The following is a 24,250-nucleotide window of genomic DNA, read 5'->3' as shown; positions in this document are numbered from 1 at the left end:
AAGTGTAAGTCAAAATATCCTGACATTCTTCATTCTTTCCAGTGAAAAAAGTAAAATTAATTTTTTTTTTTAGAGGAACAAAATCTCCAATTCATGTGTGGGATGTGCACGACTCTCTAATGCTAGCATTTTCAGAAGCATTCTGAGATTAAAATATACGTTTAAAAATTGCCAATTACTAAATTAAAACACCCTCTCTCTTTCTCTCTCTTGATTATACAATGCTGCCAACAAAGAAGCCTACATAATGATCACATCCAAGGAATGCCTGGTTTCTAGATGCCACTTTCTGGCTTCTGTTTCATTTCTGTGCACGCATGGCAAGTCAAAGAGAGATTTCTGTTGAAAGAAACCTGCTGGGTAAAACAAGGAATCCGTCCAAACTTCAACAGGGAGAATTGCTCTGCTGTGCATCACTGTTTTCACTGTCTGCTCAAAGATGAGGTGGTCCACAAACTGGAGCAACAGTGCAATGCAGTGTAAATGTACATGGCAGAAAATATCCTTCCCATCAAGTTTTACTTTTTTTAAAAAATTACCTGCATATTCCACAAACCTTTGGCAAGATAGCACGGAATAACAAACAAAATCAACCACAATTAATTTAACAATAATCCAAGCAATACAATGACCATCAGCCAATTCAAAAATGAATCTAGCAATAATGGGGAACAAATAAGAAGCTACAGCAGTTTCAGATGGTAACTTTGTGTTCTGAATCTGGGCATGCTGTAATTGTGGTCTCTTTCTATTCACCACTCACTTGATCTTAGAAAAATGAAGTGCAGGCTTCTGTTACTCTCTGTAGTATAGTTATCCACGGTCTGTTTTGGCAGTCAGAAATGCAAATCCATTAATAGCAGACAACCATCATAAGCAATATATGCAATTGATGAGACAGTAATATAAAAGTTAGGAGCAAAACATTGCTTCTTCAGATGTTGAAATATGGTTACGGTAATCAACGTGGGACTTGATTTAAGGTTGAATTATTTAAACAAGTAATGTCAATTATGTCCCCCGATTGAGGCTGCCTCATATTTAAATGTGTGTGTACTCTGTGCATCCGGGTTTTCTCTCATGTGTGTAAGTTGATGACTGGCTCAGATGATGCATGTATTATAATGGTGGACAAATCAATTCCTTCAAGCAATGCTGTTTGTAAGTTTCTGTCAAGAATGCTGATTAATTGTTCCAGAAATGTGTGCACAAGTGAAATTTTAAAGCCTATCACTCACACAGGATTCATATCCAATAATACACCACAGGGCTTGCAAGCACTATTCTTTTATATAATAAGGACTGTCCTTCCTGCTGCTCTTAAAGGTAATTTTCTCCCTGAGAAAAATGGATATGCTTTATGTGATCCAGGTCTATAATAGGAAGCTTCAATATAGTTTACATGACTCATCTGCATAATTTAGGTATATAGGCTGATGCTACATAACCTCAGCCTCACCAGTAATATCTGATGTAAATCATGGTTATCCAGTGTCATACCTCACAACTCTATTGGGACTTCCTGCTTAACAAAGGTAATTGGGACCTGAATTTCCATCGCTAAGTGATGTGGTTGTAAAGCATATTGTTGTGGAACTGCATTGTGATACGGTAGCAATCTCTGCAATTCCCACAGCTGTTGTTATGTGAAATTCCCAGGTCGTTAAGGAAGAACTTCATATGGCTACTAGTTGTGACTTTCTTCTGGCTTTTCACAAGCAAAGTCAATGGGAAAATTGCCTAGAATTTGCAAGCTGGCTGGATGTTGGGTGTGTACTATAGAGTGAGCCAGAGTTTGTATGTGAGTGTGTGTTGGCAGGGAAAGGTTTCTGTGACGCTGTATGAGTGCATGAGGGCTGAGGACGGGGTATTAAGGCATCACCTGAGTACATGCAGGTTAGGGAAAAGTTGCTGTAGTATCACTAATGTGTGCAGGCTACAGAGAGAATGCTATGGGAGAATAAGTGGTGGGAACAGCCTTCCCTGTAGGCTTTGCTTGTGGGAAACCAGAAAGGAAAGGTCACAAATATTGATCACATGACTGCAGGATAATGCAACCATCAAAGTGTGAGCTGGTTACCAACTGCTCAATTTACAATCGTGTGACTGCAGAGATGGTGTGATGGCCAGAATTTGAGGACTGGTCATAAGTACCACTCATGTAGCATCATTAAAACTTTGAATGGTCACTTGAGCAAGTGGTCGTTAACTATATTGACTGCTGCTTTCAATTTAAAGGTTGCAAGAAAAAAACTAATTATTTTGCTTTTAAAATTATTATATTTGTGTCATGTTAAAGAGTACATTTGCAATAATAAAATGCAAGCTTCTAAGATCCAGGACTGTTTGAAATGTTTAATTATTTTAAAAACTGTTTCTTTCTCTATTACTGATACATATACATACTACAACTTTGTTGGTTGTATGTTTACAATTTATATTGTTTTATTTAGTTTCCTAGTATGGTTTTGTTTGCTTATTTAGTAGCCTATGACTATCACTAACTCTTGTATCTTATGATTCTTGATTAATGTATTTTTATGTATACTGAGACCTTATGAACCGAATTCCTTCTGTGTCCAATCACATTTGGCCAATGAAGAATTCTCTTCTCTTCTTTTCTCTTCTCTTATTATATGTATATAAGTATGCATATACATATCCTGGATATCCATAGGAAATAGTATCATTATTTAGAATGAATGATGGAAACTTTAGAGTGGTAATACAATAAAAAGAAAATTAAATAAATCTCTAAAAATGAGATGACACACCACCAAATTTAGATGAACTATAGTATAGCAAAACTGCAAAAGGTCAGAGGTAAGTCTTACTGAATTGTATGGAATATAGTCTCTACTTAAGCATGTATTTCCATTCCCCCCAGAATTCTGTTATGTATATTTGATACACTATCTTTGTGCAGCTTATGTTAACCTCAAGATACATATACCTATCTATCACATCATTTCCCCTTGAGGAAAGCAATGCTATGTAGAGTTCAGAACAAGAATAAGAAATTGAAAGCAAAAAAAGAAAAAAAGAATATGTACAATTAAAATTAAAACTAGTTTGTCCTAATATCAATCATCATACCTTTTGGTATCTCCCCCCCTTTTTTTTTCTTCTTCTAACATATCCATTCACTGATTCATACATTGCCTTTATTTCTTCCAAGGTCTTCCTTCAAAGATTCCCACAATTCTAACCAACCATGACTTTCGTTTTTTGATTTTCCTATTCTTGATCCATTCAGTCTTCCTTCATATATTTATTTTGTGCTTCAAATCTCATTCACTGTGACCAAAGCACCTCAATCACATTTGTTCAGTAGCCATTCATTCTGGATCTATCTCTTCTCTATTCATGTAATTTTTGCCTTTTTCCTTTTTATAGGGAAACTTTCTTTCAACTCCCCAGACAGATGCAGTTTATACAAACATATCAAACAAGTCCTGAAGCCATTCCAGAAGCAAATTACACCTACATTTTAGCATTTCTCCAACTAAAACCCAATAAAATTGATGATCATTAGCACCTGCTTGGTATAATTGGATAATCACACACCTGACTCTAATCCTATAAAACCTCTGCGTGCAAGTGTGCAAGTTTAAGAATTGATATTGCTTAAAGACAAAGAGTGATCACACCAAATATTAATTTGATTTGGATTTTTCTTCTGTTCATTAACTTTCCCTTAGGTTAATTGATAAAAATAAATTATCAACACTTCTATTTCTGAAAGCATCCTTAATTTACAGCATTTTTGCACAACTGCCTAATGCTTTTGCAGAATACTGTATTTCACTGTCCCTGAGGAGTAGTAACATCAAAATGTATTGGGCATATTTAATTTTCTCAAGGTTTTTAAAAGGCTAGCGCTGCTAGCAAATTTATCTTTAGCAGAATTACTCAAGGGTACTCATGTACTTTTCCTAGAGAGAAACTTATGAAAAGACAATTGAAGGAACACTGAAAATAACTAAGAATCCAGAAATATAAGAAATAAATAATAAAACTTTTAAAGGGAAGACAAAGCAGTACACAATAAACTGATAAGTTACAAGTACTTTATAAGCAGGGAAATATTATAAATAACAAAGAAGCATACTGGATAGTGAAATCCTGCATTTGTTTATCAAATAATAATAGGTTATAATTTTAAATTTATATATATATATTTATTTGTGTTTATATGCAGGATTGAAAAGTTTGTCTATATATTTTTCAAAAGCAAATCCATCACTCAAGGTAAAATATATATTATTTGATCAAATTACAGTGTATGACCTATTACATGAGATAGAAGGATCCTAGTTCTATTCAGCAAAAATAATAACAAATAATATCCACAAGATTCACTGTGATTACCCCAAGTATACAGGAATGGGTGATGATGACATGAAATCATTAGTTATTAGTAGAGGGCAGAAAAGAATGGAGAAAAGGGTACATTTTTATAGACAGTTACAAATTGTGCTGAAGAAAAAAGCATGAAGAATTACAGATAACCATTAGTAAAGAGATAAAGGGGATTTCAACACATAATGTGTTGAATTCTGAGGCATTGTCTGAAGAAAATGTACATTCAAAATATATTTTCTGTTATAAATCAAAATTCCACAAAATGACTATGTCAAATATGCAAGTTAAATCATCTCATGAATTATGTACATAGGGGTGTGTGTGTGTGTGAGAGAGAGAGAGAGAGAGAGGGAGAGAGAGAGAGAGAGAGAGAGAGAGAGAGAGAAGGTGAGAGGGAAGGAGGGAGGAGGAGAGAGAAACGAGAGAAGGAGAAAGGGAGGGAGGAGAGAGAGAAAGAGACGGAGGGAAGGAGAGAGGGAGGGAGAGAGAGATTATGTCTGAAAAAGCAATTTTGGTTTTTGGATAGATTCAGTATTAACGATAACACACACACACACACACATTCTCTCTGTTCTCTCTCTCTCTCTCTCTCTCTCTGTAAAAGGTCAACTGAAGGAGAGAAGATCAACTTAAGTTGCAACAAAGGAAGTCTGACAAGCAGCGATAATACACATTATGGGATAATTAGCCATATGTTTTCCTGTAACTGCCTCTATCTCATTGTTTTAACATTAGAAAAGATTAAAGATTAAACTATTTTTTCTGTATTTTGCTTTTAAGGAATATCTAGCTTAACATGTCATGATACCAGAATACTTTCTGCAAAGACTGACACAGGGAATGGAAAGTCGTATCTTATGCAAAATACACCAAGAATACCTGAAATCTGCCCATTAAATTATTAACTTAGCTATTTTGTTACTGATAGGAAATCAAAACTTATTTTAGTGTACTCCCAATACCAGAATACATGTTTTAGTTTTCTCATACCCCTAAATAAACGTGCTTTTTAGCATTCACAGAAAGATGACATGCATGTGAATGACCTCAGTAACACATCTGCAGATATAGGCAACAGTGATGCTCATTGTATCTCCATTAGTTAAATAGCTTTTAAATAACTATTCTGTTACCTCTGCCTGGGGAAAAGTGACAGACTGGATAAAATCTTAAAAAGGCCCAGAGAGATCAGAATGTGTTTCAAAACTAGCCTAAATAGTTCACCTTTGCCTATATATTCACGTATTATCAATTTTGTGAGAACTGTATATCTGTTATTGATTTGAACCATGCTTTTTCTGGATTGAAAATATTGTTCTTCATCTCCTTAAAAATGCTGAAGCCAAACAAGGTTTTGTAAGCAGTTTATTAGCGAAATGTTTCAGCTGAAATGGCTACTTCTGTTTGTACCACCACTAGTTACTTAATTGGCGTTCTACAGTAGCCTCAAACTCCTATTTATCATTCTATCCAATATTGGGCAGTGGTTTCCTTTTTTCACTTTGGACTCTATCCCTCTCCAAGAAGATCTGGAGATCCTATGCAATAAAAAGGAGAATTCATGAGATTCGTGCCTAGTAATACTTTATGATGTAATGTTCTGTCTATATGCATTTTATGTCAACTGGAAGTGTGTGAAAGGGAAAATTTTTATTGCATCATAAGAATCATGCATTTACTTATAAAAAAGTTAATATGAGCAATATGTGGATTAATTTATAGTTATTTGTAAGGATGGAGATGTAAGCCATTCTACATGTATATAGACCAGGGCTGTCAAACTCCCGGCCCACAGGCCACATGTGTCATGTGCTGGCCATGCCAATGTTCGGTTTAGCAAAGGGGAAAAAAATCCCGATACATCACATGACACTGCCATGACAACGTGACTTTGACACCCCTGATATAGACAATTGAGTATGGTATAAAAATGCTTTGTTTAACAAAGATAGGCTTAAAATCCTTGGAGTTAAATCAGATGCCTAGTGACTTCATGGATGCATCCATGCAATTTTCTCAACAGAAATGTAGGAGGATTCGACTGCTGATTTCAGCGATTTCTTCACTTCTTATTCTAGTCTATACTTTATGCTGTAGATTTCAAAATTTACTATTACAGTACTGCCAGATGATCTGCAAAAGTTCCTTACACTACTTAAAAAGTGATTGTTTTATCTATCTATCTATCTATCTATCTATCTATCTATCTATCTATCTATCTATCTATCTATCTATCTATCTATCTATCTATCTATCCAAATGAGTACAAGACTGAGATTAACTGGTCTTACTCAGAAACCAGTGAGTTAGTTACTATCTTATACAGATAATCATTCCATAATGTTAAGTATAATGGAGCAAAATATTAAGAATATAGAATACAATTAAGATTAATAATTCCTTTGTCTTCCTGTCATTTTGTGCAGCTTTATATACCACCTCATTATTGTAAAAGTTAAGTAATGCACATTGGCTGGGCAACACTTCAGAAATAATTTGGAAAAAATGCTCTGGAGTGCATAGGAGTGTGAATACAGCCACTATCTACATTTTGAAAGCAGTCCATTTGTCCTGGAGTCACACAGCCACCTATGAAAAGGCCTGATAATTTAAATTCCTGCTTTTATTTTATTTACCTTTCTCTATCGAATTGAATTTCTAACATAGGCATCATTTGTTTCTCTGGAGACATTCTATATTCACCTGTGTGTGTCTTATATCTGCATATACACATGTGCATAAATACTCTATTTTGCAATTGTATTTTTACAGGGATATTCTCAAATGTACCTTAAAGGATATTTCCGTTGTCATGGTGAATCCATGGGTAATGACCGGCTCCTCTTCAGCAGTTCGGCCTTTCCAGCAGTCCAGTTCAACACAGCGGCAGCCAGACAACAACACCTGACGATACATTTCTACAGAAGAGCTGCCGGCTAGCTGACCAGCTGCAAACAAAGAAGAAGAAACTGAATCAAGGCAATCCATTCTGGATTAATGGGCCTAAAGCATATTGTCTTAAAAGTATCAAAGTCTGCACCACCAATTTTTCCCAGTGGCAAAAGACAAAGTGATAAATAGATAAAATTAAATGCACTCTTGTCGGAAACAGAGATAGAAAATGACATAAGGGGCAAAATGAAATTAAAAGATAATTAATATTCTAACCGTTTTGAATGTTTCTATTTTTAAAAATGCTTAAGAACACATTTTGGTGCCCTAATAAGAAATACTACAGAACTGCACACAGTAAACAAAGAATTATGAAAGCCTCTTTCTGTTATTTAATGGCATAGCAAATCTGATTTCTGAAAAAAATGTGGTCATGTCATTTAAAGATCAGGCAAGATGACTGTAATAGAATAATCTCTTTTTAAAAAAAATGTCATCGAGTCTACATAGTTTGAAAAAGGCTGCAATCCCTTCTAATTTTTCAGAGAAGTTAAGCAGGCCTTCAAATCTTTCCTCATCCCCTGGAATTTTATATGCAACTATTTAAGCTATTTTACAATAGCCAATTGCACATCTAAATGGGCTTTACTTACCCAGTGTGAAATTCTTCAGAAATTAGCAAGACAGGTTTAGTGACTTTCTTATTGAACCAATCCCTGTTTAAGGATAATATGTTTCCAACCACTGAACAACTAATTAGGTCATCTACAAATTCATAATGATACACTTAAGGAAATAAACATCTTATTTCCATATGGTAAATACTAACTGATGCATATTTACCTTGCATCTTTAGCTTAATTTTTAGTAAGACAACAAAAATACCTGCAAAAACAGCTAAACTTCTAGAATTGTAGTGAATGCTACTAGCTTTATTTCCAAAAATATTGTTAAAGAAAATTGTTTAGGTTGAGTTGTTGCATTCTTGAAAACCAGCTTTGAACAGCAAAGAATCAAAGTAATGTTGTTGTCTCTCCCCCCCCCACCCCCCGAATACTGTTTAGGTGTGCCAAGCCTGACACTATGACTATAGCCAGTTTTCCTTTTTTACAGAACAAAAAGATCCTCAGGATTTTGCTAATTTTAAACTTTTCCATCCCCAGGATCCTCGGAAGGTTAGAGAGGCAGCGACAGATCAGGGTTGCAAAGAGAAAATATCAGCTGTGAACTTTACATAGGTGGCAGGAAGGGCATCTGGCCAGTAAATGCTCAGCTCCATTCAGCCGTCCTGACTCCAACCCAAATCAAGGCATTACAGGGTCGTAAAAAGAAAAGAAAAAAATAACCGTATCCAATCCATCATCATTGATAATGCTGGATAGAAGGGCAGAAGCTCTACTTCATTGACAACTATAAATGCGAAATATTTTCCATCTGGTATATAGGATCAATGGGAGATAGATGGCAGGGGAAAAAAAGGCAGATGAGCATCAAAATCTCAACACTGAATCACTTCAGATTCAATACCAGACTCTCTGGCATTTGTTCCTTAACTTGTTCGTTTGGTCATCAAAACAGACAGAAAGGTACTTAGGTAATCGGAGACTAAAGCCTTTTCATAGAACAGTAACTTCATTATCCATGATCATGCAATGGAAAGAGATTACGTATATTCTTTTCAGCCAAGAACGGGCAGAAGTTGAATTGGTTCGACACAAGAGGATGCCTGCTAGCTGGGAGCGGAAATCCAAGGAAATTATTTTTTAATTATTAGAAACAGTAGTACAATACGAAAACTGAAAAGCACTTATGGGAATAGCTTTATGCCACTAGTGCTTGCTTAGCTTTGAAGCCCAAAGAAGTCAGTTCATTATTGTCATCAGTTGAGAGCTATTAGGAGGCACCAGAGAACGAACCCAAAGGGATCTGCCAACCAACACAAAACTGGAGAATTTGTGATATTCACCCATATTGATACACTGAACCATTTCACTACATAGCTTCGCTTTCCACCCTTTAAAACGTCGCGTCTATACTAATGAAATTTGGAAACATGTACACAAAATGCTTTTACTCCAGCATCGTTGAGAGGAAGAGGGAAAACCAAAAGGAAACCTCTAGGTAGTGGGAGTTAAAACCAAAAAGTGACAGAGATTAGCGATACTTCTCCATTTTCCAAGATGCTATGATATTAGCAATGCATCTTTTTTGCACCCTTTTGTGGAGGGTGGCCGGGAAATCCAGAGTTGAAAAAAGCATGCACAGAGAGAGAGAGGATAGGTAATAATAAACAGCTTGGCTTCAGGATAGAGGAAGTATAGCCTTCTTGCAGTCCTCATCTGCATGGAGGATGCAGTTCTTCTGTGCAGGAAGCAGCCATCAGGAATTATTACCGTCCATCTTCTGTGTTTTCCCCTGTAAGTGATTTGTGTGCTTTCAGAGAGAAAGAACTCCACATGAATACCTCCTCTTACTTGGAGATAAGACACTCTTTCAATCATCTCCTATATACCATGACTTTAGGGTAAAATAGGAGGCTCCAAAGATTGGATATAGTGGCACCATCTAGCCTGCAGTCTAGAGATCTGCCACCCGGACACAAAGAATCAACTCTGCAGGATGAGCTCTGCACCACTTTACACAATGGGGACAAGAGTGCAATGACAGAATAAATATGCCACATAAAACATTTCTCATGCAGAAAAAAAACTAAGGGCTCAAGAAGACTTTCAGGTGAGACTACTATTGCCACCTCTATTTCTCTTATGAAGCATTTAGTCACCTGAGCTTCATCTGAAGTTGCAACTTCCGCATCCTTTTACATTCAGCTCAGCAATTATTCAGGGTTCACAAGCATTTCCTTCAATTCGCAGGCTGTCCAAAATAGTTAAAAAAAGAAAAAAAAAAAGCTTTCCAACACTGCACTTGCTTGTTCCATCCAAACAATTTTGTGGGTTGAGGGAGCATAGATTTTTAACCTTGCTTTAAAATATTGACAGAAACTTTTTTTTTTCATCTTTATTGTTGAGATCTGATCCTGTTAAAGGTGCTGCCATTCTAAAAAATGACTACTATTGTGGAGGAAAAAAAATCAATCATGAACAAGCTTCTTGGCTGAACGGCGTGCAAGAATAGACTCAGTTTTTATGATCTTCAGGCAATTATTAGAAATGCAAATTTTGCAGCTCCCATTCATGGATGCTCATAGACAGTGTCCATGAAACGTGATGGTAATAAACTATGTTGATAATCCTCATTCACACTGCTAAAGCACATACTGATTTCAAAGCAAGCCAGGCCTAAAAATAAATTGCTGCCCACTATTTGCTAAGACACGTACCTATTCCATATTTGGGGAAATCTCTAACAATGAATAAAACTGAAAAAAGGTATCTGTCCCCTCAGAAAGTATGAATGTTTGTAGTCAAGTCTCATGATAATTTGCTACCAAAGTGGTATAAAACTTTAAAAGTGGGGCAGAAAAGGAGAAAGAGAGAGGGAGGGGAGAGAGGGAAAGAGGGAGAGAGAGGGAAGGAGGGAGAGGGGAGAGAGGGAAGGAGGGAGAGAAGGAGAGAAAGGGAAGGAGAGGGAGAGAAGAGGGAAGGAGGGTGAGAGAGAGGGAGGGAGAGGGAGAGAAGAGGGAAGGAGGGAGGGAGGGTGAGAGAGAGGGAGAGGGAGGGAGAGAGAGAGTGTGTCACTGTCTCAATATCAACCTGTTTCATGTGTGAAAACTTGAAAATGTCAAAATAAAGAAATAATGGAATCAAACAGTTTAGACAAAATTTAGATCTAGAGGTAATTCAGCAAGGAGTTAATGTGGACAATATTTAGTATCTTACATACAGTCAATCAGAATAGAGCTGGAAGAGAACTTGGAGGTGTTTTAGTTAACCCGCTGCTGAAGCAGGAGACCCTGCCCTATATACCATTTCAGACAAGTGGCCGTCCAGTCTCTTCTTAAAAACTTTCAGTGATGAAGCACCCACAACCCCTGACAGTAAACTGTTCCATTGGTTAATTGACCTCACTGTTAGAAAGTTTCTCCTTAATTCCAGATTGCTTCGCTCCTTGATTAGTTTCCATCCATAGTATCTTGTCCTGCCCTCCTACATAGTATTTTCTATCACTTTTCAGAAACAGGTGGATAAACTTGTAATTAAATGAACAAATTACAAGAACCATGAACGAAAGTTACAATAGTTTTTGTAGTCTCTCATCTCATGGTCGTTCTAGTTATATTCGCTTTTCAAGAGCAGTGTGTCCTTAAACTGTAGCGCTACAAAGGCATCAGAATCTTCAGGCTTTCTGGATTGGATCCTCTGTCTTGTGCTTACCATGTAAATGAGGCAGCCCTACTGAACCTATTAAGTAAATTTCAGGCTCTTCTATAAACAAAGAGATCCTGTGTAGCACATTCTCCAACCTACCTATTAAAACTCCAATCCTCTTGGAGAAATCAGTAAATAAAGTAAAAGAAGGGTGGCTCTTTTATAGTTTTTACAATTCGACGCTTTTAGCAGTTCTGTCCTGACTTGGCTATCAAACCCTGGATCTCTAGCTAAGGACCTATATACCTATATCCTAAACTCTTCTCCTGGCCTTTAACTGAGTGAAACGGTACAAGATAGAGCAACCATTTTTGAACCGAGGTATCTCACACAGGCTAACTTACAACATGCATCCAAAATCTGGGACCCATGGCTCCCGAGGGAGTGAAATTTGGGGAAGATGTGGCTGCTTCAGTACTACTAGTTGCTGCTCCGACCCTAGCCTACTGCTGCAATCAACTAGTTTTCATTTTTAATGCTCCGTGATAGTTCTCCACCCAGTCTCACAATCCCTCACTCCCTTTCCTCACCCAGCAGCAGCTACTTACCAGCCTGCTAAGAAGGGAAGGGAGGTGGAGGAGGGAGATTTCCAATGATTCCCACAAGGAAACTGAAACAAGAAGTTGGAAGCTGTTCTGGCTCCTGCTGCTTTTTTTTTTTTTGCCTGCCCTTGGTGATTCTGTTTCTCCCTTTAGGTAAATAAATATTTTTGAAACAATGATCCCAACAGGTCATCTTGTTTGTAACGGTTACTGGGATCTTGCAGCAGTCATAACAACGACTTTTAACTATAATTTTTAATAAACAATGTTATTGTTCCAGGTTCTTGATTTTTTTGCTGCCCTTGTTTCAGCTCTTATCTATAGCAGATGACTGAATTCCAGTGGGTCAATGCATTGCATATTTTCATGAATGAAACCGGTTTCCCCAATACTTAAGAAGTCAGGCAGTCGCGATGAGTTTCCCTCTATTGCTAGTGATCATTGGCTTGCATAATGTTGTCTCTCACACTGTATTGTACCAGTAGCCGTCAGAGAAATGGTTTTGCGTATCAGTTTTCTCATTTAAATATCCCATGCCATCAATAACGGGGGTGATGCAATGCTACAGTCCATTTCAAGATATGTACATGGCCAATGTTCAGATATGTGCATGAAAGTAAAGCAACTGGGTGTGATATCCAGAAAAGGTCATCATATTGTTATCCCATGTTACCTGCTGACATTCAGCACCTCGTGCTTCCCTACTGAGCCTTACTACAGCAATCCTGAAGCAATTGCAGGGGAAAAATATGAAAGAAGTTTATCAGCTACAGAAGCTGTAGAATGCAATTGCCGTGTTTGGCTTTTGAAAAGGATGTAGGTACGTTGAACTGTAAAAAGCTTAGAAGAGTGTGCCTTCTTAATCACACAGATAAATGATAATTGTTCTTGAGCTTTTGGCACTCAATATGAGGTGCTGTATAGTCAGTCCTTCATTGTGACAACAGTAATAAACTAAGCTGATAGCTAGGAGAAATCTATAGCAAAACCGAGTTCCAAATTAAAGGCTGGAGGCTATATGAGAGAGGTAGGGATTGAAAAAACCATTCCCTCTGTTTTTTTGCCATCTGGATGACAGATCAAGTATAGCTTGGAATCTCTTAGAATTATTTTTCTTTTTTTCCCCTCCTGATAGATGGTAGCCTTGGATGATAAAGAGCATTATTTTCCTAAATGAAAGTAACCGCTGTAATATTTAAATGAATAATGAGTGCTTGCACTGTTGTCATCAACAGTATCAAACAAAAAGATCAGTGTAAGATACCGGCTCAAAGTATCATAAGTTTAGAAAACTGTACATATTAAGATGATTGAGCAGGGAACTATTACAAAACAAAATTGTACAAAGAAAAGAATGTTAAAACATAAGAAAACAAATGGAATATCATAGATGGTTAAATTGATTCTACTTCTGTTAAGACCCCATTTAAAGTTGAATGCATCTTCCTCCATCTCTTTCATGTTGGTACTTTAGAAACTGCTTTGAAAAGCTTGAATATTCCTGAAATCCCTATTGGCGTAACTTCACAATAGTAAGCACTTGGGATGCTATAAAAAGAAAAAGACTAAATCATTTAGTAGCAATAGATAGGGGAGGGGGGAAATCACATTCAGGAAATATGGTGTTACTCTGAAAAAAAACACATAATTATCGGTGCAGATGTGATCCAAAAGGTACAGTTAGAAAACAGAATGTGACTCTTCAATGTAACAATCTAATTTGTGTCTATATTTCCAAGTCCATCGATGAAAATTTACTTAGAGAGCAAAACACTACTATAGAAAAGGCTCAGTTGATTTTATATATGATAATTACAGAGGGCTATTGTAAGCACAATGATGGAAGACTACAGAAACACCATAATGGAAGAATGGATTGAGAAGGTGGCCAAGTTTGTAGAAATTGATAAATTGATTTGTTTGATCAAGGAGGGAACTGCAACTACTTTTATAAAAGACCCATTATGGTGTGGTGGAGCAGTGATTAGAATGCAGTACTGCAGGCTACTTCTGATGACTGCTGGCTGCCTGCAATTTGGCAGTTCTAATCTCACCAGGCTCAAGGTTGACTCCGCCTTCCATCCTTCCAAGGTCGGTAAAATGAGGATACAGATTGTTGGGGTCAATAGGCTGACTCTGTAAGCTGCTTAGATAGAGTTGTAAAGCACTGTGAAGCGGTATATAAGTCTAAGTGCTACTGCTATTGCTATGGACCTTTTGCTGAAAATGCATAAAAGTGAACTGATGATATGAGGATTTATCGATTTAAAAGGTTTGTTTATGGGAAGAAGAGAACCATGATATGCAATTCAGGAGAGGCGAGATAATAATTGCTATGTTTGTAACTGTTGCAAAGAAGTTCAGACTATGCTTCTTTGGTTCTTTGTCTTACTTTTTCCTTGTCTTTTACCCTTTTAACCTTTTACAATTTCTTTCTTTTCCTACCTCTCCTTTTATGTTTCTGAAGGCTTTAAAAACTTTGTAAAATCTTGTAATAAACATACTTTTTTTAAAAAAAGAAGAAAGATGGTAGGGGTATCGGACAAACAAAAACTACAAAATATTTTCCCATGTCTTTCCCAATAAGTCCATAAGCTCCGTTGGGAATCTTGTGCTTGAATGGATTTATACACAAGGAGCTTAGTGGGATTTAAAGACATTCTTTCTATTGATCCCAGCGCTCTGGGCCGTGAACACTTTTAAATGGCAGAAAGAAGGTGGCTTCCTCTACCAGAAGGCCTATGGCATTAGGCTGGGTCAGAATGGGATGGTACAAATAGACCAGCTGGGATCCCTCTGTGTAATATAGAACAGCTAGACTGAAAGATGGCTCACTAAGTATTTTTGTGTACTGGTACTTGAGTGATTTGGATATAAAAATATTTATACAAAATTAAACACTACATCTCCAATAGGAGGCACCCCCCTATTATTATACAAGAATTTCCAACAGGCACATTTTAATTAGATGCTTATATATACACAATTTAGGATGGCAAAACTCTTGTCTGTTCTCTGTACAGCCCTCTTTTGTGAAGAAAGCAAAACTGCTAGTACTTCTACCAGTGCTAAGAACTCTCGTATCTGCTCCTATGTATGTATGTAATGGTCACCCAGTAAATTAGAAATGTTGATAAACTGCCTATAAATACTGTAGAATCAAAATGCACATTCTTTCTTAAGTTAGAACTCCCATCCTGGGTGATGCTTGGAAGGTTACCTTTCCCTGTGGCCTTTCTTTCTTTCTTTCTTAGCACTCTTTGCTATTGTTTCTTGTTGTAGTTCTAGTATTTTGCTACACTGGTATTGTATTTTAGCCTTTTTACTGTAAGGTAGAAATAAAAGCCACTTAAGAGTCCTGCTGGACTCGGGCAACATTTGAACCCCAGTAAGTAGGTAAACTGAGGGTAAACAAATGTCCCCATATTTAATGTTGATTTATTTCCACTTCTGAGTTTTAACAGACTTCTTCCTAAAATTTTCTTCATTTTTTTGCATCTATGCTTTTTTTTTTGGCAGCCATTATCATGATAAATGATAATAAGGAATCATAGCAGGATAAGGAACATCCTGTATACAGTATAAGCTTTATACTGTAAAATATAAAGTATCAAGAAGAATCAATTACCTTTTTTTATATCCACTGAGTTGAAATTTCTTTTAATTTGCTATTAAGTGTAGTGTATGTTCATTGATGTAAGAGTAATAACACTGAATCTGAAATACAAGACTGTTTATTTTATAACTCAAGCAGGGACTGTGGATCTTTCCATCAGTATTATAATGCCCATCATTATTGCAGGTGATGTTACATGTTACATACACACACACACACACACACACACGTTTTTGTAGATTTTCACAGGTACAGGTATGCAGATCTTGGCATGTTCGGGTCTTTTCCCGTGTAAGATTGAGAGCATCTTGGCAACATTTCGACGAGGTCCCACTCGCCAATTTCAGGCTGGTGCTTTCGGCTTCGTGCTTGTGCGAGCAAAGCGTGATTGGAGCTGCCGTCTCCCTATATATAATGGTGGGGAGGTTGGCTGTGTTGTCATTTCTTGATCAACTCCATCAACCAAGCAAGAAATGACAACACAGCCAACCTCCCCACCAGTATGTATAGGGAGATGGCAACTCCGATCACACTTTGCTGGCACAAGCACGAAGCCAAAAGCACCAGCCTGAAGATGGCAAGTGGGAACTCGTCGAAACGTTGCCAAGATGCTCTCAATCTTACACAGGAAAAGACCCGAACACACCAAGACCTGCATATATATATATATATATATGTATGTATGTATGTATGTATGTATGTATGTATGTATGTATGTATGTATGTATACACACACACACACACACACACACACATATATAATCTTTTTCATTGAAGAAATAATCACACTCAGATTTGCCAGTAGGTGTTAATGGGAATTAATGGGAACATTTAGAGAGTTATTGATCTTCCTCTCTTTGTATTTCTGCAAAGCCACGTGTATCATCTAGAAATCATGGTAAGTGAGTCTTCTTTTAGAATGGCTACCTTTTTATTGAGGTATTTAAGCTACTGTTGAGCATGCAAATGTTCCTGAAACTTCCACTACCAGACACAATCTACTTCCATTTAATATTAACTCCTCTGTTTAATACAAGGAAATGACAATTTAGCAGATTTTAAAAATTCATTCCACAAAACAGTCACCCGGTCAAAATTCGGTCGCTTGGCAAGTGGCTTGTGCTTACAATGGTCGCAATGTCCCAGAGTCATGTGATGACCATTTCTGACCTTCCCATTTGTCTCCCTCCAGCAAAGTCACTGGGGGAAATCTGGATTTGCTTAAATGACTGCATGGTTCACTTAATTGCAGTGATTTGCTTAATAACTGTGGCAAACAAGATCGTAAAATTCATTTCATAAGAGCAGATAGCCTTCGGCTTAAGTGAGTCCCTTAATTGCCGGGCTAAGAAACAAAAATTGTAGCCCCAATTGGTGTCGTTAAGCCAAAGACTCTCTGCTCTTATCAAATGAATTCAACAATGCCACTGCGGCTGCTTCAACTTGAAAATGAAATACCGCCAATGGTAGTAATGAACTATAAAAATGCAATTTCAAGCCACTGCTTCTGGGTTGTTGTTTTTATTGGTGTGTGAAGCTAAACATCAAAAGGTGGGGCACAGGGTGTTTTTGCACAATGATGTTCTTCTGGTTATTCATCTTCACAGTAAACACTATAATTTGACCGAGCCAAAAAATGTATACTAAACAATATTTTGGACTATCTGTTCCAAGGCCAATGTCTAAAATTACACATTTAGCCATAGCATGACAAAAAACTGGCAGTCATGGGTTTGGGTGGAGTTCTTTCAATTTTTGCTTAATCCAATCAAAGATATGGCATCTTCAGCTCAGATCACCAAGCCCCCCAAAGTAGGATAACATCAAGGTAAATCTATAACACTGCCAATCTCAAATAGAATATAATAAAACATTTGTTGTCACTTTAAATGTACCCACTAATCAGAATATGTTAAAATGAAATCTCATTACATTCAGGTCTCAAAAGAGCCATTATGCATATACCCACATATACAAACATATATGACACAGAGAAACATCACAGTCTAGTTTGAACATGTGTGTGTACACACACACACACACACACACACACACACATATGGTGGGGAAAAACGAATCCTGTGAACTTACAAGACAGATGAACTTACAAGACATAAGGAACAAAGCTGTTATATATCTAGTAGTCCTGCTATAGATACTTCGAAACCTCTTCCCAGAGAGGAGCAACAGAAACAGACCAAGGAGTAGGTGTTTGGAGTTTCTAACAATGCTTCGAGCTCTAAGCACATAGCGCTTATAAGCGGTATACTGAATGATGGGAAGCAATCTCAACTGTCCTTACCACCCTTACCCAGAGGGAAGCAACAGAAACAGACCATGACATGGGTGTGTGGGGTCTCTAACAATGCTTCAAGCATTGTTACACAAAGGAGTATTAAAACCTAATAGGCCCACTTTGTTCACCAAATGCTGAGGAATGATAGCATTCCCTTGTTTTCATATAATAGTGTTCTACATAAAAGAAAATTAGACTTAAGTCAAGAAATACTTAATTACTGTTGTGTGGCTATTTTGAAACATTTTTCACTCTGCAGAAAGTCAATTCTTTTTTCAACTTAAATATGAATTTTGGTTTTATGATCACGTTTTGAATAATAAGAACTGCCTTCTAATTACAGAGGTACAAATTGTCTCACATATGTAACTGAAGTAAGTTCCAATAATCTCATCTCCACATAAAAATCACTGCAACATACAGACAATTTTAAAAAACATAACTTGCATTCATAAAAACTAAAAAGTCTATTAAAAACAACTGAGGGAACAAAAGAAAAGGCTGCATTTTCATTAAATATTCCTTGATGAAGATTAATATTGCTGTCCATACACAAGTGATCGTACTTGTTTTTGCTTAGCCTGTGTTTCTAGTCAGTCATACCAGGCAAGATGGAACGTGTATGTATGGTTCAACAAGTTAAATATATATAAATCTGAATTTGATTTATAACTGAATCCTACCCATTTTAAGTCCACTAGCTTGGCAAAGAAATTCCATTTAGCATTCAAGATAGCTGTGGTTATTTAACTGTATAATGTCTTGTATTAGCGCTTGCTTGAACAGACAGAGTTTTCAACTTTATCAGCCAAAACTAAAAACAAAACAATTGTCATTCACTGTAAAACTTCACCACTTCTAAAAATAAGGCATAGGTGCAACACTTCCCTAAAATCTTGGACACACATTTCTAAGACCTCAAAATCATCATTTCAATGTGATAGATGAGTGAAATTATTAAATACCACACTGGTATTTAGGATAATTTATTACTTACATTTAATTTCTATTAATCTTTAATGTAAATAAAATTAAAATTTAGGTTTTACATTAATTCTAGTGCTTTTTGTGATTGAATGATTTGAGTGATCCAAATTGCCCATTCAAAAATGTATTTCTACAAAAATATGTATGTACAGAGGAAAGACAAACTTATTCATAATAATTAACAACCATGTTGCTCCTGTTGAAAAACTATTTTTAAAAGGTAATACTTGAGTGTGTTAATTATAATCTCATGTTGCTTCCTTGAATCCAGTATGGCTTATGTGTTTCACAGAAGACATAAAGAATGTAAAAATAACTGGCACACACTTTCTCCCTTGCAGAGTTAGGAGTCCTCTGTCAGTAACAGAAATAATATAGAGAAAATATGGGTCTCCAGACATGCTGCTTCCTTTCAATAGGGAGGGATTTATTTTTATGTGGGAGCAGTAAAATTTAGTTTTATGTGGGAGCAGTAAAATTTCCTTGAACATAGTCTCAAAAAATATATCAAGGAAGAGCTTCTGCATTTGAGTATGGATTTGTAAGACGAGTGCAATGATCAGTAAATAAAAGAAGATTAAAAAGCTTTCAGACATTACTTTGTTAAATGTATGGTAAGGCTACGAGTTCCAGCTTTTTAGCTTTTTTTCTGTCCTAATTCATCTATTTCTTGTGAGCTCGTATGGTAAAGGAAACCCAGATTCTTGTCCACCATTAGTGAAGGAAATTCACTAGATGACATTGAGTCCTTTATTCTCTTAGCCCAACCACTTCACGGGGATGTGGCAGCGCTGAAAAATATATCTAGGTATCAGCATGTCCCAAAAATCTTGACAGACTTGAACATGGGGTCCTACACAACAAAATGAAGATCTTATACTTAGGCAAGGGAAATCAAATGCACGGGTATAGAAAAGGTGATATCTAGCTTAACAGTAGTAACTGTGAGAAGGTCACTAAGAATCCTAATGGACAGCCACTTAAATATCAGCCAGCAGTGTGCTTCATCTGCCAAAAGAGTCAATGCAGTCTTAAGCTGCATCAGTAGAGAAACAATATCAAGATCATAAGAAATATTAGTACCACTATATTCTGCCTTGGTAAGACCACACTTGGAATACTGCATTCTGGTCTGGTCACCACAGTACAAAAAAGATGTTGAGACTCTAGAAAGAGTGCAAACAAAGGTGATTAGGTGCCTGGAGTTTACAACATATGATGAACGATTGCAGGAAATGAGTATGTCTACTCTAATGAAGAAAAGGACTAGGGATGACGTGATAGTAGTCTTCTAATCAGTGGTGGGATTCACATTTTTTTACGACTGGTTCTGTGGGCGTAGCTTGATGGGCGTGGCAGGGGAAGGCTACTGTAAAATCTTCAGTCAGAGGTGGTATTTGCCAGTTCTCTGCACTACTCAAAATTTCCACTACCGGTTCTCCAGAACTGGTCAGAATCTGCTGAATACCATCTCTGCTTCCAATGTTTCAGAGGCTGTCAGAAAGGAGAGGAAGACGATATATTCTCCAAAGCATCTGAGGGCAAGCCAAGAAGCATTGGATGGAAACTTATCAAAGAGAGATCCAACCAAGAACTAAGGAGAAATTTCCTGACAGTGAGAATGAATAACCAGTGGAATGGCTTGCCTCCAGAAATATGGGTGCTCCATCACTGGAGGTTTTTAAGAAGAAGTTCGAAAGCCATTTGTCTGGAATGGTATAGGGCAGTGGTGGCTAATCTTTTGGGGCTCCTGTGCCAAAAATTGTGTGTGTATTTGCATTGCTCACGCTCGCGTGCCAGCACCCAGAAGGCAATCCTTGCACAATCCCCCCCGCCATCCCCTTACCTGCACTGTGCCTCCCAGCTGATTTTCGGCTGGTTTGAGGCCTTTTTTGGCCTCCCAGAGGCTTGAGGAAAGCTTCTGCAGCCTTTGCAGGCCGGAAAACAGGCCCGTTTTGTCACTTCCAGTATTTCCGGAAATACAGGAAGTGATGAAACGGGCCTATTTTTCGGCCTGCAAAAGTTAAAGAAGCTTTCCTCAAGCCTCTGGGAGGCTGAAAAAAGCCTCAAACCAGCCGAAAATCAGCTGGGAGGCGCACACATGTGCAGTGAGGTAAGTTTGCCTGCAGCTTGCGTGCCGGCAAAAATGGCTCTGCATGCCACTTCTGGCACACGTGCCATAGGTTCGCTATCACAGGTATAGGGTCTCCTGTTTGAGCAGGGGGTAGAACACCTCTAAGGACCTTTCAACTCTGTTATTATGTTAAAAAGATTATTTGAACAAGAATATTACAAGGCATTATGCACATGGTTTAAACCTCTTTAATTTATTCCAGACAAACTAAAGACACAAGCACAGTATGTAAACAAAATAAACAAAAATTCAAGAGAATTACTGTTCTTCCTCCTTTTGGCAAGCTTGCCTTGAGTGAAGAATGAAAATCCTCCATCTAAATTCTGCCCTTAGCTGAGCTACTTGTTGCTCAGTCATTGCCATCAACATCTCAGTTATCCTGATTAGTGGAAAATGGTTTCTGCCATATGTGTACCTCCTGAGAAAGCTGACATCCTTTTAAAAATGATTTCTGGGATTTGTGATAGCAATCTCAAAGTTTTTGCTAAATCTAAGAAGGCATTCTTCTGAAGTACAGGCTTAATTTAAAAGAAGCTCAAGAAAAACCAAAGTCCTGAAAGTTAAAGTCAACATGGCTTGAACAGTAGATCATTCATTTTATGTCTAAGATGTTCTTAAAACAAGGGCAAGGGCTGTGGACAGTTAGAACTGGAAGTGAAAACGGCCCAAGAATTTGTGAGAGGCCATAACATATATAAATGGTGACCTCTTCTGCATTAGGAACATGTTGAGTAGGAACATGAGCCATTCGAGATTCCTCGTCACTTCTTAAAGAGAGAGAGAGAGAGAGAGAGAGAGAGAGAGAGAGAGAGAGAGAGAGAGAAAGTGAAGTGTTGGCTCAGAGAAACACTTCATGCACTTCATACACGAATTGTTGAATGTAAACAAGGATAGTAGTGCCATGTCCGCAATTTTGCCTAATTTGACCATCTCCATGCTGGACAGTACCCATTTATCTCAGCAGATACCCTTCAAACCTGGAATATACAGGTTTGTATATAAAATATACAGAACTTCAATTTTATAAAAAAAAATCTATAGAACTTATTTTTATACATACCTGTGAGGTAGGTATTATGTGAGGAATTGATAAAATAATGAGACAGAGGCTGGCTCATATCTTCATTCAAATCCAGTTTTTCAGGTGGAACAACTCCATTTTCTTCTCCACTTAAGTATCTCATAAATCCATCCACTGATATCTGTCCTGGGAGAAAAGAAATTCAAAAGTCATATTCTTTAGCTCCATATGTTTCACTTGTAGCTTACAGGCTCACTCGGATTAATTGTTCTACAAGGTAAAACAACACATTATTTCTTCTATCAACAGCAATATACTGTACTGTAGGTTCTATGGTTCCTTCCACCTTTATTGCTATAGATCTATTAATGACTTGTTCAACCAGACATCCTCCAGATGTGTTGAGACTAAAATTCCAAGAAATCCCAGCAAATATGCCCAAATTCTTTTCTTCTAAGAGTTGGATGTAGAGAAATACGTATAAGTTTTATTTAAGTCAACCATACTAGGTCTACTATGTATTCCTCAGTCTGTATTAAACAGCCAATTTCTCAGTGCCTCAAATGTCATAAAAGATAAGGATCTGATTGCAAAGGAGGAATGCCTGCTACTACTTTCATCAGATTTCTTTAATAACCATTGCCTTGAAAGGTCAAAATGAGAAAGAGAAAAAATTCCCAACCCATGCATACAATATGACTTCAACATTTCTCCTTTTAGCTTTATCTTTTAGTTGTCAAAAAAAAAAGGAAAAAGTTTAATGAAGGGAGTTTCAGAATAAGTTCTTCTTCACAAGAAAAAAAAATGTTCCTAGAAATCTATGATCTGTGTTCTATTGATTATATTGCAGATTGACTGCACTATCTTGATTCGAGTAACAGTCGCAAGGATGGTGTTCTCGCAATATCGCAACCCTAATGCCCCATGTACTCATGTGATTAACAGCATGACTTCTGCCAACTTTAGTTTGGCTTCTGCTCAATTGCTCAACAGAGGAAACAAACATACTTTGCATTGCAAAACAAGTTTGAAAATTAGTCTATTTTGGTTGAATTTAAGAGTTCAAAAATTACACATTCAAAAACTTCCATAAAATATGGCATAATGGGCTGGTGAACATCCCAGCCAGCTCAAGGATAGCTGGCAAGTTCCACAATTGCTATGGATATTAAACAGAAGTGGTTTATATGAAGAAATATAATTAAAAGATGTGCTGTTCTCAGCTGCAGCTTCATGCAGCTTCCTGATGTTCTTTCTAATCTCCTACATTCTTCATAAGGATGCACATATCCAAATTAGAATGATTGCACTGCTTGCAAGCAGCAGGACAAAGACTTTCCCAGCCAGAAGCTATTTAATGTCTCTTATTATAATTTTTTCCACATATTCATCAAGTTATTTTCATTGTATATGTGGATTATCACTGCATGAGAGAATGAGTAGGTATAAGCCTATTGATCCAGCACCTTTTGTTATATCTTCATACCCCATGACATTTTGAACCTTGGAAGAATGAGATTTTTAATCCATCAGTAGTTCGATGCAGAAACAGCCATGCCATCAGCCTGCACTCTCAAGAAGTGGAGAAGAGCAGGGGCCATCATAAGACAACAAAAAGGCAAATAAATAGGATTCCTACTCCATTTCTTGATCACGGTATGAACTCCTAAAGAAATCTTAATTCAGCCCAAAGACTTTGTGCCAAGTTGGCAAGGTGCATCAATAGAATCAAGGATGTTAAGATACTTTCTTGGATGTCCCAAGGGCTTTTCAAGAGGCAACTGGATTTTCTTTTTTCTTTTGGAAGATGTTTTTTTCAGTTCATCAGGATAGAACTGAAGAAGCTTCTTGGATGAGAAGCGAAACATCTTCCAAAAAGAAAAAAAAGGAAGTCCAGTTGCCTCTTGAAAAAGCATATTTGGGGCAACCATGACCTGGAATCTCCATAGACATACTTTCTTGGGGAGGAAAAAAACAAGGAAACTACCTTTCAAAATTCAGAAATAACAAACCTAACAGAAAATGGATCCTTCTCTAAAATGTCCATACTTTTCAACAACAACTTAGAA

General features: G+C 37.2%; 1 protein-coding gene across 4 annotated transcripts in view; it reads right to left on the bottom strand.

The window, feature by feature from the left end:
- Window positions 1-24,250, bottom strand: part of PLCB1 (phospholipase C beta 1) — a 486,583-nt gene that overhangs the window by 109,344 nt on the left and 352,989 nt on the right. For all 4 annotated transcript variants that reach the window (XM_026668521.2, XM_026668520.2, XM_087948394.1 and 1 more), the window contains exons 10-11: window positions 22,221-22,367; window positions 7,156-7,313 (exon numbers count right to left, since the gene is read on the bottom strand). In XM_026668521.2, coding sequence (XP_026524306.1) covers window positions 7,156-7,313; window positions 22,221-22,367 — 305 coding nt within the window. The remainder of the gene's footprint in view (window positions 1-7,155; window positions 7,314-22,220; window positions 22,368-24,250) is intronic.

The sequence above is a fragment of the Notechis scutatus genome, chromosome 1 (genome assembly GCF_049901735.1).
Source record: "Notechis scutatus isolate UNSWTSFEM ecotype Mainland chromosome 1, rNotScu1.2, whole genome shotgun sequence".
Classification (NCBI taxonomy): Eukaryota; Metazoa; Chordata; class Lepidosauria; order Squamata; family Elapidae; genus Notechis; species Notechis scutatus.
This window is presented reverse-complemented; position numbering and strand designations above follow the sequence as displayed.